General features: G+C 41.2%; 2 protein-coding genes across 4 annotated transcripts in view; both read right to left on the reverse strand.

Annotated features, from left to right (window-relative positions):
* Positions 1–6,882, reverse strand: part of ved (ventrally expressed dharma/bozozok antagonist) — a 25,537-nt gene extending 18,655 nt beyond the window's left edge. Inside the window, exon 1 of the mRNA XM_028601977.1 lies at positions 6,815–6,882. The gene's annotated coding sequence lies outside the window, so the exon portion shown is untranslated. The remainder of the gene's footprint in view (positions 1–6,814) is intronic.
* polm (polymerase (DNA directed), mu) lies at positions 6,225–17,929 on the reverse strand. Of its 3 annotated transcripts, XM_028601973.1 has the most exons (12): positions 17,346–17,929; positions 16,030–16,201; positions 14,837–14,935; positions 12,690–12,860; positions 12,504–12,575; positions 11,235–11,355; positions 10,805–10,937; positions 8,979–9,081; positions 8,543–8,869; positions 7,576–7,641; positions 7,275–7,358; positions 6,225–6,927 (listed from the first exon to the last, which is right to left on the reverse strand). In XM_028601973.1, the coding sequence occupies exons 1-12, from the start codon at positions 17,543–17,545 to the stop codon at positions 6,841–6,843; spliced, it is 1,635 nt and encodes a 544-aa protein (XP_028457774.1). In that variant the 5' UTR covers positions 17,546–17,929; the 3' UTR covers positions 6,225–6,840. The 3 variants fall into 3 exon arrangements, with proteins under 3 accessions (XP_028457774.1, XP_028457775.1, XP_028457776.1); XM_028601974.1 differs by lacking the exon at positions 7,576–7,641; XM_028601975.1 differs by lacking the exons at positions 6,225–6,927; positions 7,275–7,358 and having other exon boundaries at positions 7,479–7,631.
* Between the last annotated feature and the right edge of the window lie 1,399 nt (positions 17,930–19,328).

A 19,328-nucleotide genomic window follows, 5' to 3' on the forward strand; every position in this document is an offset into this window, starting at 1 on the left:
TACAGATGGTTAATTAACTACATTTATATTGTGCTTTTCTAGTCTTAACCACCTCTCAAAGCGCACAGCTCTGTCAATTAAATCAACTAATCGATTAGTCGACAAAATCCTCTAAGAGTTAGTCGACTAAGAATTTCTTTAGTTGAGCAAATCCCTACCCCACAACCCACTACATGTTCATACCGAGGTGAAAGTATAAGATACAATTCCTTCAGTCATCCGTTCATTTACATATACACCAACTACATCCTCTGTGCTCTCTGTTCTCACAGACTATCAGTCTCCCCGGTGCAGGACCATGTCTCCGCCCTGAAAAAACTTTTGGTTCACACATAGGGCGTCAAAAACAGAGACGTGTCAATGAATGGAGCTGCAGGACCGGGACATAACCTGTATTTCCCCCCCTTTTCTAAATGCTTTTCTTCCAACTATAGAAAACACTACGTATTATATTGTGTTTACATGCCATGCAGTTTAAGGTGATGAGGCTGAGAGATGGATAAATGAAATGTCAGGACATGAATGAAGAAGTGTGCGCATGTCAAAGAGAGGAGACGGAGGTGTGAGGGCCGACGCGGCCTTTGATGTTAAACCGGTATTTAGAGGTTAATGAGGCTGTTAAGATAGAGGTGAAGGAGACGCCTGGGAGTTCACACACACACACACTCAGACACACACACATACATACATACGATACACACAGACACAAAAACACAGACACACACGCACATATACACACACACACACACACACACACACATTCACTCCCTCTCACACACACGATACACACAGACACACACACACACAAAGGATACCCACACACACACACACACACACACACACACACACACACAGACACAAAAACAGACACACACGCACATACGATACACACAGACACACACACACACATTCACACACACACACACACACACACACACACACACACACACACACACACACACACACACACACACACACACACACACACACACACACACAGATATCTGACTCTATTCTACTCTGTGACATTATTAGATATTAACACTGAAGCATCACTGTTAGAGCAGCATGTGACTGTTGTAGCTGTTGAGCTACGTTAACTTCATCACAAACAGTTAGATAGTTTAGTCCAGAGGTGCCCAACCCAGGGGTCTGGCCCCTCCAAGGGGTCACCTGATAAATCTGAGGGGTCGAGAGATCATTAATGGGAGGGAAAAAGAAGCAGAAACTAAGTTGTAATACATAAATCTGTCTTTATCTGTTTGCTTTTTATCCAAAATCCTTGTTTTTTCTGTCATATATTGGATAGTTTTTTTAACATTTAAAAGTTATTTAAATGAAAGGTGAGAAATTTAAAAAAGGTGAAATGTCTCTTTGGTGGAACTGAAAAAAAAATCTGAAACGAGATACAAAAATCTCCAAAATGAGAAACATTCCCCTATAACTAAACGGCATTCTCAAATACATTTAAAAGGGAAACCTATTTTCTCCCGGATTAAACGTCCTCGTAGCAGCAACCGGCGCTCGTGGTGAACCAGAGGTTGATGTTCAGACTGTATAAGTGAAGCCAAAACATCTGGATCGCCCCCTGGTGGCTGGCTGCAGTATAGGTCATAAACCTTTTTAACCCCTCTATTTAAAATAAAATCAAAGTCCCCGTCAAATACATGTTTTCCAAAGAAGGGTTTCTGATATTTTAGCTAGTTCTTATCATTCTGATTTTGGTGAACACTTTAACCAAACCAAACCTTTTTTATTAATAAGGGAAAAACTTCCACTAATTAACCCTGACAAGGCACACCTGTGAAGGTAAAACCATTTCAGGTGACTACCTCATGAAGCTCATTGAGAGAACACCAAGGGTTTGCAGAGTTATCAAAAAAAGCAAAGGGTGGCTACTTTGAGGAATCTAAAATATAAGACATGTTTTCAGTTATTTCACACTTTTTTGTTAAGTACATAATTCCATATGTGTTCATTCATAGTTTTGATGCCTTCAGTGAAAATCTATGATGTAAATAGTCATGAAAATAAAGAAACACATTGAATGAGAAGGTGTGTCTAAACTTTTGGCCTGTACTGTATCTGTATTATAGGTTGTACTGTAAATACTTTGTACTTTAATGTGCCATTTACCTTCCCAGGGACTACGGGCGGAAATTAGCAATTTGCTACAACCTGGCACAAGACATCTATTAATGTTTTTTTTGTGCACTGTCCCTGTTCAAATAAATAAATTACAATTACAATCTGTGTGGGCTAGCCAGACCCTCCTCGGCTCCGCAGCATGTGGATGGTCTGGCAAAGCGAGACTACGTAAAAGTAGACGAGAGTCTACGTTGACTTTTGGTTTGACACAAGACCCAAACAGCGTCTCCTTTGTGAAAGCCCCACGTTTACTTTAGTAAATGTACTCAGCGTCTACATGTTTCTTTCACTTGTGGTATCTGCGGTGTGGTTTTCTCTTGAGTGAATGTACAGATAAGGTGAAGAGGACGTTGGAGAATACAGGTCAGTGGTACACAGGTGCGTATGTGGGTTAATGTTCCTTTTACATTCTACACGAGACAACAGACAAAAATGTCCTGCTATACGTCAACTGACAAGATTTACGCCTATGATAAATATAAAAGATAATTTTCTGTGTTTCCTTGTCAAACAAATGATGAAAGTTTTACAATGTTCTGCTCTGGTTTGATTGGATCAGACTTTTCTTATCACGTGTCTTTTTTTTTAACACGATCTCCTGAAGATTTAATCCCATCACAGTGTAAGAAGAAGAAACCTGCTTGGTTTCTGTCTTTATGACACAGGAGCAAATAGGCCAATGTCACGCAACAACGGAAGGCCGGAAGAATGTCTCTGATCGGGGGTACGGCTCTTCCGGTTAGCTTTTTACAGTGGCGGAGCCGGATAGATACTGCTGGACCAAGTCTCTCCGCTACCTGCCTGAAGCCACTTACGACCATGTGGTTGGGATTTTAAATGAACTCACACACACACACACACACACACACACACACACACACACACACACACACACACACACACACACACACACACACACACACACACACACACACACACACACACACACACACACACACACACACACACACACTCTCAAAGTTAAAAACATTTTGAAACAACGGCAAAAAAGGCAAAAGGTACAAGACCGTGTACAGAAACTATCGTAGACTTCAATGATAGAAGCTCGCTATAGCCATTTCGGGTAAACTTTCTATGGTAACAGCGAGTTGGACCAATCAGAGACGTTGCTGTTACGCTTAGGATTGTGGGTACTGTAGTTTTTCTCCATAAGATCGTGGATAAAAACATGTTTTTCTTAAAACAAGGTTGATTTCATACGGACCTGTAGCTTCTACAGGAGCAGAAACCTTCGTTTCACAACCACGTAGCTCGGGGTCAGTCTACCTCGGATGGGTTAGACATTATGGGATGGTTTAGACATAACGGCTGATAATCTAAATCCTTATGGAGAAAGGGACTGTTGACCGGAAATTGTGATTCCCTACGCCGCGTTCAGCAGGAAGCAGGAAGTGTGACATAGGCCTATTGCTTCTTTGGACCCTTTTAGAGTGGAAGGTATACATGAACATTTACCATCTTAAAATCTGAGTCTCTGGGGATGGTTGTGTCAGTTCAGACGGAAACATCTTAAAACTATTTGATATATGTCCATGAAGTTTTACTGAGGATAAATCCCCAGACTTTACCTTTAGCGCCACCATGAGGTGAGGTGAGGTTTATGGTCATGGTTTTCATGGGATTTGACAACAAGAAGTATATAGAATACCAATCCTTTAAGACTTAATTTATACATCTTTTACTGCAAAGTATAAAACTAGAAAGTACAGTTCAGATGATCAACTTACAGGCACTCGTGTAACAGAAGTAGCAGGATCATCACGGCACACAAAGCCAGGTTATTATTAGGTACACAAATAGCTGAAACTCATGCAACAGTCCTGTAATAAATCCTACAATTTAACAGCAGCAAAAACCTTCGAAATGACCTAACAGTTGAGTCAACACGTCAACAAACATTTCCAAAACAAACTCAACATTATAACCTTCGTAAAAGCTGAAAAGCTAAACTGGATTGCTGGCTTTAAAGCATAAGAAGAAATTGAAGTAGTAGGAATAGTTGGACGAGTGGAAATGAGTTTAATTTGTAGGAATTTCATTTAAAAGTTGAATAAAGGGCGCCCAGATAGCTTTTTTTTATTAAAACAATTGTGGAATATTTTAAGTTTTTTGAAAAGCTAAAAGCTTAATTCAACTGTTGCCTTTAAAAGTAGAATAATGCCAAAAGGATGTGGAACATTATAAGGTTTAAAAGATAATTTTTTGGGGCATTTTTTAGACTTGAAAGGAGAGAGAGAGAAGGGGGAATGACACGCAGCAAAGGGCCACAGGTCGGAATCAAACCCGCGGCTGCTGCGTCGAGGAGTAAACCTCTATATATGGGCGCCCGCTCTACCAGGTGAGCTAACCAGGCACTCATACATTATAAGGTTTGAATGAAGTTTTTAGGTGAGAGTACGAAGTAGAGAAAACTTAAAAATGCGTTTAGTTTTAGCTCGATGCAATTCAGTTTATCGTCTCGTTGAACTTGAAAAGGTTCAAACTAACTGGTCACAGTAGGTAAGTAAGTTGGTAAACTTTGATCAGTAAGCACCTTTGACAACCAGGGTTACAAGGTGCTGTAAAGTGCAATATTTAGTCAAATACAGTTAAAATGGAAGGTAACAATATCAAAAGCAAACGAAAACGCAACCACAGCTTTGTGCCCTGAGACAATAAAAAACGCAGCAACTTTGGTTGGTTTTGAACGAGGCCAGTCCAGCGGTGCAGAGCGATCCGTCCAAACAAACGCAGAGCTGACCAGCCAGAAAAAGATGAACTCTTTATCCAGTAAAAAGTTCCAGCGTGCCGCTCCGGTGGCCAACAAAAGAGAGCACATTTCCTGATCAGATTTTTTCGCAACGGGAACGCTTTATTCCTTAGTGAATGGACTGTTTTTATAAATGGATTGTGTTTTATAAACATAGTACAGAAACCATTCACACACGATCACACACTGTCTGCACAGATCCAGTTTTACGACACGACTGAAGCGTGGTGCTGCGCCGCTATACATCCATGGTTGATGCTCCACGCCCTTTGACCGACAGCTGACTGGAAATAGTTCACCGAAACGGGTTTCTGAAAACAACAGATTTCCCTCTACTTCTACTGGATAGTCGCGTCACGTTCAACGGATTCATGTGCATAAAGATCGGGCAGCTTTTTGGACATGCAGCATTTTTTCGCCACCTTCCCGGGATGCTTTGCGGGCGCGTTAAAGTTGCTTGACGTCACCCGTAGGAATAAAGTGAGGGTTAAAAGTGAGGGTTTAACCCTCTGAGGACGAAAGATGCACTGGTGTGTCCAAACGATGTTTGACAAAAACTGCCACTCAAAAAGCGATATTACACACAGGTGCTATTAGCCAAGGAGGACAAGGAGGATTAAAAAAAACATGACAGACTCTTCACCGGATGCCACAATCTTCTGAACATAGTCACACTGAGAGATCCAGAGAGAGCTGTGTGGAGCTGATAGTCTTAAATGGGCAGTGGTGGCCTAAAGGTTAGAGAAGCAATCTTGTGACCGGGAGGTCGTCGGTTCAATCCCCAGACCGACAGGCTAAAATCTGTGTGGGGAAAGTAATAGAGCAGCGCTTGTTCCCTCCCTCATTACCACCACTGAGGTGCCCTTGAGCAAGGCCTTTAACCCCAACTGCTCCAGTGGAGCTGCTCAGTGGATCAGACTGTGGTTGTACTGGGCAGCTTCCAGGTATGAATGTGGAACTATGTGAATGTGATCAGGGCGTTCCTGCAAAAGAGAGGCTGCCTCTCAGTGAACCTTCTCTGAATAAATAAAGGTTAAATAAAAAATAAATAATAATAATTAGCTTTGGATCATTTGGCAACGGCTTGAATGTAACGGACGTTTATTAATATCAAAAAGTTACGAGCTAAAGCTTTAATGTTGAACTTAAATGTAGAGCTGCAATGAGTAATCAATTAGATGTCAAGTACTATATTAATCGCCAACTATTTTGATAATCGATTAATCAGTTTTAGTCATTTTTTATTAAATAAAAAAAAAAAATTAAAAAAAACTTTCAGTCCAGTCCAGTCGTTAAATGTGAATATTGTTCTAGAGTCTTCTCTCCTCTGTGTCAGTGAACTGAATATCTTTGAGTTGTGGACAAAAACAAGACATTTGGGAAACACCGATCCCCATTATCTGATATTTTACACACCAAACAACAAATGGATTAACCGAGAAAATAATGGACAGATTGATCGACTATGAAAATAATCGTTAGCTGCAGCCCTACTTAAATGCTTTCGTTACGATAATTACGTTATATAGGATGAAATAGAAATATTATAAAAAATGTTGTTTTCAAAAGAGATTTTAGGAATTTCAAAAGGCCAACATCAACGTTGCAGCTTTAGCGCCAAATTATCTCTTCACACATCGCTCTAGAAACAATGTGGGCGCCACTATACGGAGAGCTGAGTTTGTTCTGAACATTTTGATGTGAAACACCTGGGGATCAGTTTCATGCAAATACCTTAAAACGTTAATTTTAAGAAAAGCTATGTGAAAATGCCCTGAGTCCTCAGAGGGGTTAAACTCAAAGACGTGTTATTTATGATTCAGGAGGTAAATATAAAGGTCCACTTGGCGTCGCCGTTAACAGTTCTGCGTGCAGGTTATGAACCCCAGGTTGTACCTGCTTGCTCCGCGTGTTGGAGGTCATCAGGCGTTTCTCTCTGACGGAGGAATGTACTCCAGACCAAGATGAGTAAATATCTCCTCCTCTGATGTAGCTCTCAGATATCTACCCTGTAAGAAGAATGAAAAGCCATCTCTCTTTAATTATCCAAGAAAAAAAAGACAGATTAAAAATGTGTTAACCCTTTGAACCCGGAGTAGAAATGGTCCGCTGGTGCCTTAGTTGCCATTTTTGCTCACTGCGATGTCATTTCTTGGGAGTACCTTCAAATGCTAAAATCAGCACAACAAATATCCCTAAAATTAGCACAACCTAAGCTAAAGGTTATGTAAGTCAAGGAACCAGATTCAATAATACAAGTATTGAAATTGTGTCATAAATAAAAAATACCAATAAAAATCTGACATGTGTTTTCATCATTTAAAAACACACAAAAGCTGATGTAAGAAGTGTTTACCTGTTTGTTGTCGTAGAGAGCGTGGCTGCTCAGAGACATGGCCTTCTCGTGCCCCGCCCAGCGTCGCAGCTCTCTCTCAAACAACTGCACAGAATAATCAGAATTTGTGCTGCATACATAAACAAACAAACTTTGAAAAAGTTTATAAAAAAAAAACAATAAATACAGAAAACAAAATATACATCCAAAGTAACTTGTTGGAAAAGGATGAATGGGTTGAGTGCAAAATTGCAAAGAATATATAGTATATGCAATGGGCAGATGTTAAGTCCAGGATGAAGGTTAGTGCAAGTGTAGTGACCCGAGCCTTGTTGGTGAGGCTGACTGCTGAGGGTCTGAGGATTTGGTCCTGATGGACTGCAGCCTCCTGCCAGAAGGGGAGGGGTCAGTAAGGAGGGTAAATGGTTAGTGGTAGAGCCCGACCGATATATCGCTCCAAACTATCTATCGGTATATCGGCATATTATTCTCATTTTTAGGTTCATAATTGTATTTAGAGGTTATATCAGAATAGGTTCATGAGGTTGAATTTTTTTCTCTGTTTTAGCTACAGAGTGAGACATCTCACTTCTGTTCCATCTTTGTTGGGAGTCGCACATGTGCAGTAGCTAGGTAAGGACTACTAGCCAGTCAGAAGCAGAGTATGAGGGTGTGCCCTGACAGTAGTTAGGTAAGGACTACTAGCCAGTCAGAAGCAGAGTATGAGGGTGTGCCCTGACAGTAGTTAGGTAAGGACTACTAGCCAGTCAGAAGCAGAGTATGAGGGTGTACCATGCTAGCAGCTAGTGACCACGTTGGTCTCTGAAGTAAAGGCTGGACTACAATAGAGCTGTTTGGAGCAGTTTGTGGGCTTTTTCACTTTGTAAACCTATTACGTGCACAAAAATGATATAGAACACAACAAAAGTAAAGGAGAAAAGCCAAAAAGCATAAAACGAGCACTTAAACAGAATATTTTAAATTTGTATTTTTACACATTTTATTTATCAGAACTTTAATATATTCTGATGTTCTGTTGTGACAATAAAACAAAAAAAGTTTATTTTTAAACTGCATTATCATATTACTTTAGTGAGGCTCATAAATAACCACAAATAACTAAAGTTAGGGAAATCTTTTTATGTTTTGTTACGCGTTTCTGGATTTAAAAAAAATATATATCCGCCGATATATCGGATTTTTAAATCACCAAATATTTGTATCGATATCGGTCGGGCTCTATTATCCACTGAGGAACATGTTATCCTAGCTCATTTATGAAAGACCACCTTGGATCCGGTCCAGCCCAGCAGAGCAAAAGCAAACTGGCTGATGGGCGAGACCACCAGGTCCACTCTCACGGCTCGCCACCGCCTGGGTCCGCCGGCAGCTTCCGTCGGCTGCGGTCCTTCGTCTGTAGCCTGCGAGTGGGCAGCGAGCCTGCACCTGTCCTCAGGTGGATTTTCTGTCTCTTCTGCTCCTCGTTTCTCCTCGTCGGCCAGTTTAAAGATGGAGAAACACCTCTCGAAGCGGTCGATGTTGGAGGCGGGCCGAGCAGGACCGTCTTTAGCCTCCAGGTACGAGTTTCTTGTCGTTTTCTGGTACAACAGGAAACCCTGGTGGGACAGAACTCCGTCGTTAACACGTTTGTGCAGTTTGAGTCGGGCTAGTGTAAATCATGATTAAAAAGTATCTATTAAAATAGCCGCTGCCTCACAATAGTACCTGTGATTCCAACCAGGAGACGACTTTAGGCATCAGTCCCACCTCTCGGCCCTCCTCTGGGTGGGTTATCAGGAAGTCAACATCATGGCCCGTCAGCTTCCCTCTGGAGAGAGCATCAGGAGCGATTAATGTTACAGTTTGAAGATCATTTCTACATGAAATAGGAGGATGGATAAGGGAGAAGCTGTGTGTCTTTCTCCATCGTGTATTCCCATTTTAAGCTTATGTTTTAAAGAAATCTTTAAACTATCTGCTCAGTTTTATTTTACTGAACATAAACTCAACACCGGACTTTTAATAGGTTTCTGTTCTGACCACCCGGTTTTGTTTCAGTGAAATCCTTTTTTATTTGTCCCTCAGTTTGGTGAAGGCTCTAAATACTAAAGTACCCGTGAGTCTCGGCTGCCTTTCCTATGAAGAAGAACCCAGCCAGAGTGAATTCAAAACTCTTAATCGTTAAAGAATAAAACAGGGCGCCATAATTACCGAACCCAGATTAAAAAAAAGAGAATGATTTTAAGATGCAGTTTGTGTTTCAGTGAAAAAAATGCACCCTTGGAATCATAGTTAAGTTTCTCTTTCCACAAGCTTGCACTTTTGACTTTTAAAAGAACCCGATACGTTCTTTCACAGTTGTTGCAGTTGTATCTAGGATTCAACCTGCAGAGTTTAAAGCAGATCGAAGCTAAAGCTCTCAACCTCCAGGGCTTTTGCAGGTTCACCAAGTTCGATTTAAAAGGTGCTCTAAGCCAGTGGTTCTCAAACTTTTTTCAATAATGTACCCCTTTTGAATTGTTTCTTTAAGCCAAGGAAGGAAGGATAGAATAGGACCAGAGAAGGAGACACAAATGTCGACAAATACAAATGAAAAATGGAAAAATTCAACATAAAGAGGAACAATGTTCTGGACAACAGCCTCGTATCTATTAAACATTGTGTTAAATATCTCACTTACCCCTTGCAGTCCTCCAAAGTACCCCTAGGGGGACACGTACCCCCATTTGAGAAACACTGCTCTAAGCGATGTCACGCATTTTTTAGGCTACATTTTTTGTCACATCTCCTCACTATCTTCTAGCTGCCTGTCCCCTGAACACACTGTAAAAAACATCTCCTCACTATCTGCTAGCTGCCTGTCCCCTGAACACACTGTAAAAAACATCTGCTCACTATCTTCTAGCTGCATGTCCCCTGAACACACTGTAAAAAACATCTGCTCACTATCTGCTAGTTGCTTGTCCCCTGAACACACTGTAAAAAACATCTCCTCACTATCTGCTAGCTGCCTGTCCCCTGAACACACTGTAAAAAACATCTGCTCACTATCTTCTAGCTGCATGTCCCCTGAACACACTGTAAAAAACATCTGCTCACTATCTGCTAGTTGCCTGTCCCCTGAACACACTGTAAAAAACATCTGCTCACTATCTGCTAGCTGCTTGTCCCCTGAACACACTGTAAAAAACATCTGCTCACTATCTGCTAGCTGCCTGTCCCCTGAACACACTGTAAAAAACATCTGCTCACTATCTGCTAGCTGCCTGTCCCCTGAACACACTGTAAAAAACATCTCCTCACTATCTGCTAGCTGCCTGTCCCCTGAACACACTGTAAAAAAGGAGTGCGCGGAAGAGAGGGGACGGGATGAGGAGGAGGGATGGGCGAGCTAGCCTCGTTTTGTTTGACAATACTTCGAACGTAACGTCACCCAACATCGCTTAGAGCACCTTTAAAGACTTTTAAATCTAATAATATCCCATTAAATGTCCTTAGATACCAGTTTGACGAACCTACTAGCGGAGCGAGTGAGTGTTTTGCTGTCGTACCTCCTGAATCCTCCGATCAGAGTGATCTGAGCCCCGGGTAACACGGACACGACAGCTTTCTCCACGATCTCTCCGATGGCGTCGGCCTCCGCCTTTGTGACCGGCTGCTTCAGGTCATCGTAGTGCTCCAGACCTGAGAGAAGAAATGCTGTTCATTCAGAGAGACACCAGATGAGATACAGACCAGTCCCTCCAGAAAAATGTGATTATGCGATTGCATAACTGCATCTTCAGGGGGGAAATCATTTTTTTTTCTCTTTTTCATCAAACCGCAGTTTTTGTAAGTTCCTGCAATTTCATTGCATAAATATCCCATCGCATTTTTTAAGAAAAAAGTGCCGCATAATCAAGGATTTTTGCCTGCAACAATCACAAAAAAACTTCCTTTTTCTGAAAGGACTGACAGAAAAAGGCGTGCACACAAACGCACCTGCTCGTTGCGCTCGATTGAGCGTTTGTCCCGATTCCTGCAACTGGTGAAGGCTGTGTATCCCGTCTCTGATCCACCGCTCTGCTGTTTTTGCTCCAACTCCAAAAATACCCGTTAAAACCTGAAACGCACATCGTGGCATCAACAACTACACACCTGCAAACTCAGAAGGGTTGAAAAAAGTGACACATCATTGTTTCAAGTGAACTTAACATGTGTGTTGTTTTTCAGACAACGGCAGCTATAGACTGCAGTTGGAATCCTCTCCAGTGAAATACAGACACACTTTTACACCGTTAAGCAGTCAGCATTGTAACGGTGTTTACTCCATCTGTTAGCTAACGGTAGGCTAACGTTGCCTGCTATTGAGTGTAGAGGTGTTGAAATTAATCAAATAATCGATGCATCGAATCGTGGACGTGGACGATGCTGCATCGATAAATCGGCCGGCTCATAATCAATTATTTCTGTTTACGATGTAATGTAGGTCATACAACATTTCTGTTTACATGTTCTGGTATGTGTTTTGCACATTCAGGAAGTGCCATGTGCTCAGTGCTGTATAGTTTTATGTGTCCAATTTATTTAGTATTAGAGCATTGCAAAATGTTTGGTTTTTGAAGCTTGACAAGCTACGAATTAAATCTCGTACATGGCTTTAATAGAAACATGGATTTGACGCATCGTGACGCATCGAATCAAAGACATGGTAATCGTAATCGAATCGGGAGATCAGTGAAGATTCATGCCTCTAGCACAGTGATGTGTTAGCTCAATGGTGTTTTTTGCCCCCAACTGCTCCTTCCAGGCAGCACTGTGACTGCTGCCTTCAAGGCACCTAACCATAACCATAACCTTAACCAAAACCATAACCATAACCAGTGCCTCCCAACGGTGCCTACCAGGCAGCGCTGCCTGGAAGGCACCGTTGGGGGCAAAAAACACATAAACGTAGCGTTAACTAGCGTCACGTGCGGCGATGTTTTCAGTTCCCTTTAACGTCCGTTTTCGGAGCATCAGAGAGAAGCGCAGGCATTTAAGTGGCACAGAGTCCCCCCCACCCCCAAAATAAAAACTCTTCGGAACTACACGAATCACGTCCCATTCAAAACGGCGATTTTCGCCGAAAAGCGACTAGTTTGCAGGTATGCAACTAAAAACATTATTATCCAAGATTCAATCGACTCTCAGAAATAACCCCCGGAACTCCACCAACATAAAACATAGCAGGCTATTGCACTCAATTTATGAGTAAAACTGCTGACTCACCTTCAGTGCTTTAAACCGTTCAGACTGCTTTGTAAATTCAACTTCACTTGACGCTCCATTCTCCAAAATGTCCTTCAAGTAAAAAAAAAAAAAAAAAAAAAAAAAAAAAAAGAGAATAAAAATGGATCACAAGATCTTCTTTGAGTGTGATAAAGTAGATTAAAAGAAAGGACATTTTCTACTGACTCTGATGACTCGGAGTGAGTGTCCTCCGAGACAGGGAAGCCCTCTGAGCTGCGTCACGGCCGTCACCGTCTCGGGGAGAGCCTTCAGCACGGCGGCGGCCCGCCGAAACGCAACGCCTCGCCCATCCTCGTCACTGAGCTCGGCGTTTTCAGCCAGCAGCGACAGCGCATCCTGAGACAGAAAACGCATCTTTCAATCGCTCCATTTTCTTGATCTCTTTTTGAGCAAACATCAGTGATTGTCTTTTATTTCATGCTCCCGTCAGATCACCGAGGGGGCCTCTCCACTGCTTTTCTTTTGAAATGTTCCTAACGTGTCCCCTAAAAGGGACACCCACAGGGAAAGTTTATTTCGTTTTATTTTATGTTCCAGCCAGATCACAAGTCTTAATGCTTAATTCGGATTTTTTTGCTCAGTTCTGATTTGTTGTTTGGCTGTTCACATGACCTTTTAAAATGTGGCCTGTATATCAGATTCCAGTGTGAACAGTTTGCGGTTCGAACTGACCCACATGCGCAAAAAACAATAACAAACGACATCAGACGCAGCACGCTGTCGCACTAAAGTCAGGGAGGTTATGGAGGAAGTCAGCATTTTCACTTTTATGTCAAAATGTCTGTGCGATGGCAGCCATAACATTAATGAACAGGTGCTGAGGAGGAGGAGAATGAAGAGAAAATTGCAGGGTTAGGGCTGTTAATTCCCTACAGAGGTCTGTGTGGATGCAGAGACGAAGCCGGGAGTGATGGGACTGTTTTGTGAATAGCTTCACAGAGACGCAGTTTATTCAAAATGTTTGGCTGTCGAGGGCAACTTTTGATTATCTTGACGTAAACGTTGCATCAAATCCGCCTCGGTTGTTCACACTGCGGCCGCATTGAAAGAAATCAGACCTGGGTCTGATTCAGGACCACATATACTGTATGGAAGTGGTCTAAATCTGATTTGAAAACAAAAAAAATCTGATCTGGGCAAGATTTGAGTGTTCACATTCCTTCTGAAGAAGTCGGACCTGGTCACTGGTCAAAAAAATCTGATTTAGGCCACTTTTGCCTGCAGTCTGAACGTAGCCTAAGGTCCTCACCGGTTATTCTTTATAAAAACGTTAAAACGTGTCCCATAACAGTAGCAGGGAAAGTGCATTCTGTTAATATGCCCCTAAACTGTGGAACTCACTGCCTCTGTCTGGGTATTAAAATGGCGAAGCTCTCTCTGTGTTTTTAAAAAGAAACTAAAGTCTTTTTAATCTGGCTTTGGAGTAATGTTACTGCATTGTTCATGAGTGTTAATAATTGCTTTTTAAATAATTTTTTAACCCTGTTGGTTGTAACTTTTTTCAGTCTATGTCCACTTCCGGGATTGCTCCAGCAGCACGCTCTTTACGCCCGGATGTCTGTCCCCTTCCTCTTCCTTTGTGATGGCGTTCGATTTATGAGGACTATGGTTAACTGCTCCTCAGATCTTTTCTGTTGCACGACTAAAAAAAGTTCCTTCCTCCTTCCCGAGGGTATTTTGTAGAGGCGCCGTTGCTCCGTCGGGACTAGTCTGGCAATGCGAGACTAACATTTTATTGTCTTACGGTTTTATTTTCCTCAGAACTTTTGGGAAGGGGGCGAAAATCCTGGTTAGCTGATTGGATAAACCATCTGTCTATCACCACCTATAGTTGGTGATAGACGGGCCAAATCGACCAATCAGATCAAACTCTTGCCAAAACAAGTCAGGAGAAGAGCAAAAACATTTTTTCCTCCGAGAAAAGCCTCCAGTGCCGTTTTTTTGCTCTTCTTTCAATGAAGGAATACTTTCTAATTCAGATCAAACTTGCTGCGATAGCTACACTCATCTCATCCGTGGAAGCCGCCACGTTGTTTAGACTGAACAGTCGCTTCTCGTTGCGTCGCACCTAAACCCGCCTCAAAACCAACGCTGATTGGTCGGCCGTTTGGCCAACGGCTCCAAATGTTCTCTATCTCAAGATGCCAGGCTGATCTGCGAGTGGAAAACTGAAGCTCGCGAAATCAGGATGGTCTCACAAGGCTAACTTTGGGCTGCATGCTTGCATGAAAGGTGCTATATCAATAACTCAAAGTTAAAGTTGTGGGTGACAGATATGAGATTTGTGTTTGCGGGGGGGGCGGGGACATTACGGTGAGGATGGGGTTGTGGTTGTCCAAAGTGGTTCTTCTCAGACAGGCGTAGCTGGGCACAGAGAACGCCATAACCTCCGCTTCATCAATCTGCTGCTCCTGGAAGACACAGAGGAATAGATAGATAGATAGATAGATAGATAGATAGATAGATAGATAGATAGTAGCTTAAAGACATCACACACAACATACATACATCATAAGCAAGATGATAAAATAAGAAATCCACATGAATAATATGGACAATAAAAGAAAAGATGCTAAATAAAAAAAATCCACATGAATGTACTAAGGGATATACTCTGTATAACAGCAATCACACAACTTTAAACACTTAACATGCAGGCCCACAGAGATCCTCCAGTTATTAAGAAATTAAAAATTCTTACATTTAAACTTAACATGCTCGAATGAACGTATGTTTTTAAATGAGACAGGCGCTGTCGTGTAACGTCATTGACCTTTGCTGCCACCTATTGGCTTTACTGTGAACTGCATTAAATACTTTCAACATTTTTCATTTTCAAAACTGGCGTCACTACATTCACATATCACTACATTCACATATCACTACATTAGCCTCTGCAACGATACACTCAGCAGTGAGAAGTACGTCTCGATTATATAGATTTTTGAGCACAGCCCAACTTTACATGCAAATTTTGACTAAACCTTTAACCCTTAATTCTTATTTCATTTGTTTGTATTTTAGCCCTAGATCTTAACTTGCAATATTTTTTCCTTCTTATTTTGTCTTAGATTATTTCCTTTTGCTTGTGCGTTTTGGATTTTATTTTGGTTATTAAATGCGAACTGTTTACGGTGCTTGGGGCCTAAGAATCGAACCCTTTCATCGCCAGCGACTACTTGACGAATAAAGAAAAATGAACCTTGACATGTGATAAATGTGAGTCAGCGGCTGAGCAGAGAAAAGCAGTGCAAGTTAGTTCAGGAAAGTAACATGTACCGGTAGTAGGGGCGCCGGGATAGCTCACCTGGTTGAGCGTGCGTCCTTATGTACATAGGCTCAGTCCTTACCACAGCAGCTGCAGGTTCAGCTCTGACCTGTGGTGCTTTTGCTGCTTGTCATTCTCTCTCTCTCTCTCTCTCTCTCTCTCCCATTTCAAGTCTCAAAATGCCCGGTCTGATAAAGGCCTAAAATGCCCACAAAATCATCTTTAAAAAAAAGGTACCTGTACTTTATGTCTGTCCAGTATTTCTACAGGACGTCCTGCTCTCATGCTCTCTGTGAACCAGCTGATGTCCAGCAGCTGAGCGGATGTTCGAGCCCCGACCTGCGAGCGCAGCCACGTCCGCACCTCATCACCACAGTTGTTCTCGCAGATAACATGTGTGACTCTCTCACTGGGGAAAAAAAGACACAATATCCAACATGTGACAGTGGCTCAGTCTGTAGGGAGTTAGGTTGGGAACCCGAGGGTTGCTGTGGACTGCCAAAGTGCTCTTTAGCAACCCCCTGTCCAGCAGTTGCAGCCCCCTCACTCTGACATCTTTCCATTTGTGCATGTATAGGACCCTATGTCCTGTATTTCAGGCCTGTCTGTGTAGTGTGTTCTAACAACAGAGTGAAAAAAATTTAATTTCCAGCAATAACATATCTTTTTGATATTATTATTATAATATTTTTTTTTAATTAATAAATCAATTCATAAGCATCATTATTCAAGATAACAAAACGTGGTATTGCCATGCTTATTTCCCTCTCTCTCCACATAAACACATAATGTCAAAAAGACAAGAAATAAATTACACTTCAAAAGTATTTTTTACACTTTTTTTGAAAAAACATCTAAATAAAAAATAAAATAAAGTAACATAAAGATAAACAATACAACAACGATATTAGTTCTAATATGTACTTTATATTTCACCACATTCACTGTAAACTCTCTGCACGCGATCATTAACCCTCCTGTTGTCCTCGGGTCAAATCTCTGACCCATTTTCAAAAAGTTTCTATATCAGAAATTTGGGTTTCCATCAAACAAATTGTCAAAAGAAATAACGTGGACGGTTCCCTACATCGCTCTTCACAAGTAAAATAAATGATCAGTTCACTACTTTCATTGAATTTGGGTGTTTTATTTAATTTTATAGCATTTGAAATTTTATTTTAATGAAAGAACACTGTAAAAAGTGACAAAAATGTCCAGAAAAAAAAAGGTGACAAAACTTGGGAATTTTTTTTGTTTTTTAAGCGCAGAAGAAATCAACTGGAAACATCTGAAGAAGTGACAAAAAAAATTGGGGAAAAAAAGCTTCAAAAAGGTCGGGAAAAGCGACAAAAGTGTCGAAAAAGACGACCAAAACGTTGAAAATTTTTAATTTTAAATGTTGACCCAGAAAAACAAAAAGTTGCATGTAAAAAGGTAAGGTAAATGTACTTTATTGTCACATACATGTAGCGAAATTCATTCTCTGCACTTAACTAATAAGTTGCATGATAGTCGACGGGAAGACAACACAAGGGTTAAATTACATATATTACCTGAACAGCTCCTCCACCTGAAAGCCTTTCTTTCGGCCGAGCTGAGAGAGGAAAGCTCTACGACTGGCTCCCATTCTTCTCTCCAACAGAAAGAGAACAACCTGCGGGAACCTGGTCGGTACTTCCTCACCGGGGCGGTCGCTCCCGGTGTCCCCAGCAGCACCGGAGGAGACGACCTTTCTTCTCTTTAACGGCACCATGGTTCACTCTGATGTTAAATAAGACGTTCAACCATCACAGCTGAATCCTGCATACATGTCGAGTCCAAATCTCGTATACAAAACTAAATATAGAATTCGTGTCAAGCTAATGTTGACATTTAGCTCTGTTTACTCCTGACATACGTCCCCCGTCACTTCTTTGAAGCTAGCTTACTTTTATAAAGCTAATTACCATAAAATAGCAGTTCATATTTATAAAATGCCACGACGTAGTTAAGTTCAGGTGTCTACCGTAACGGGTCTCATTCTGTGCAGAAAGTTAGCGGGAAAGAAAAGCCGCAAAAGCTGCAAACTTCTGTGCAAGAGTGCAAACCGGATGCAGCTGTTGCTGCGCCGGCTCCACCTGCGCGTTACCAAAATAGTTCCGACTGGAAACAGTGCACGATGCGGTCAGACTGCCCAGTGTGGAAGACCATTTTTTATTTTTTTTTGTCTTAAAATTAAATTACAAAATACATAAATGAATTAGAACAAAAAATGTAATATTAACATATGTATAAATATGTATATATATACAGGATAGATAGATATAGATAGAGATAGAGATATATAAATATATATATAAATAAATAAATATCTAAACTGACCTCTTGGCCATTTTGGGACATAATAGATCTTTGCTGTTGTAGTGGTGTAGTGGAGGAGATGGTAGCTCGGATGTGAGGCAGCTCCGGAGGTCTCTTTACTGACATTAGTTTTTTTTTATGTTGTTGAATCAGTGTTTATATTCACTGAATGTGTGAGACTCTGACACTAGCTAGCTCAGGATGGTCAAAAATGGAGAGTTTATTGACGTGCTTTTGGTACTGCGTGTCACTGTTTTTCTTATATTTTGGTAGCTTTTTTCCTCATTTTTGTTCCAACTTTTTTGTAGCTTTCTCAGACATTTGTCATCTTTTTATAAGTTTGTTGCTTTTTCCGACATTTTTGTCACATTTTTGTTGACATGAAGCCCTACAAAAGTTATCAAAAGAGTTCCTTAGCCATCATAGAATCCAGATCTAGGCCACATTTTAGAGAGTCTCCTGGAGCAGTTTTAATTTGCAAACTGAATGATACAAATCTAGGAACACATCCCAGAGTTGGTCCAAGAGGACAGCAGATACAATATTGGCAAATGGCCCAGACCTTTGCTCGAAATTGTTCGTAATCAAGCGGTTTTGAAACTGTCCAGTCCAACAGCATAAACCAATCTATGGACCTTTTTCACAGCAGACATGTTGACTTGTCATAGTAGGAAAAGCATAGCTGAAACTGTTAACCTTAATGATGGCGCAGTGTCCCAGTAAGCTATTTCAGTCATCAGAGTCAGCATGCACAATACCAGGGCCTCTCCTAAGTGGAATGCAGCCATCATTAATGGTTTTGAATACACTTGTGCTTTTACTGCTATGACATGTCAACATGTCTGCCGTGAAAAAGGTCTATACCCAAAATAAACTTCATCTACTGGCAAAACTTTCAAGGTTGCCTGGACAGTCTTTTGGCCACAGTAGAGAATGCATTCCAACTTCCCTGATCTGATTAGTTGCCCATGTATTCACTGTTGATTATTAAGGGCCAGTTAGTTGAATATCATAGAGGTGCTTCCTATAAAAGGACTCTGAAATATATGAGGCAGAAAAGGTGCCAGAATTCACCAGAATGCAGGAAATGAAGTGTATGATGTTCAAAATTTCAATTCAATTCAAGTGGAGATCTCTTGTGTTCTGGTTTCAAAACAATGAAGACAGTTGGAGAACAGTTACGTACAAAATAGGAT

This window comes from Perca flavescens, chromosome 16, assembly GCF_004354835.1.
Source record: "Perca flavescens isolate YP-PL-M2 chromosome 16, PFLA_1.0, whole genome shotgun sequence".
In the NCBI taxonomy this organism is placed as follows: Eukaryota; Metazoa; Chordata; class Actinopteri; order Perciformes; family Percidae; genus Perca; species Perca flavescens.

Coding starts and splice junctions, on each gene's coding strand:
- polm (XM_028601973.1), bottom strand. CDS start 17,545: ATGGTGCCGTTAAAGAGAAGAAAGGTCGTCTCCTCCGGTGCTGCTGGG. Junction 12,861..14,836: donor ACCACAACCCCATCCTCACC/GTAATGTCCCCG, acceptor TTTCTGTCTCAG/GATGCGCTGTCGCTGCTGGC. Junction 12,576..12,689: donor ACTCACTCCGAGTCATCAGA/GTCAGTAGAAAA, acceptor TTTTACTTGAAG/GACATTTTGGAGAATGGAGC.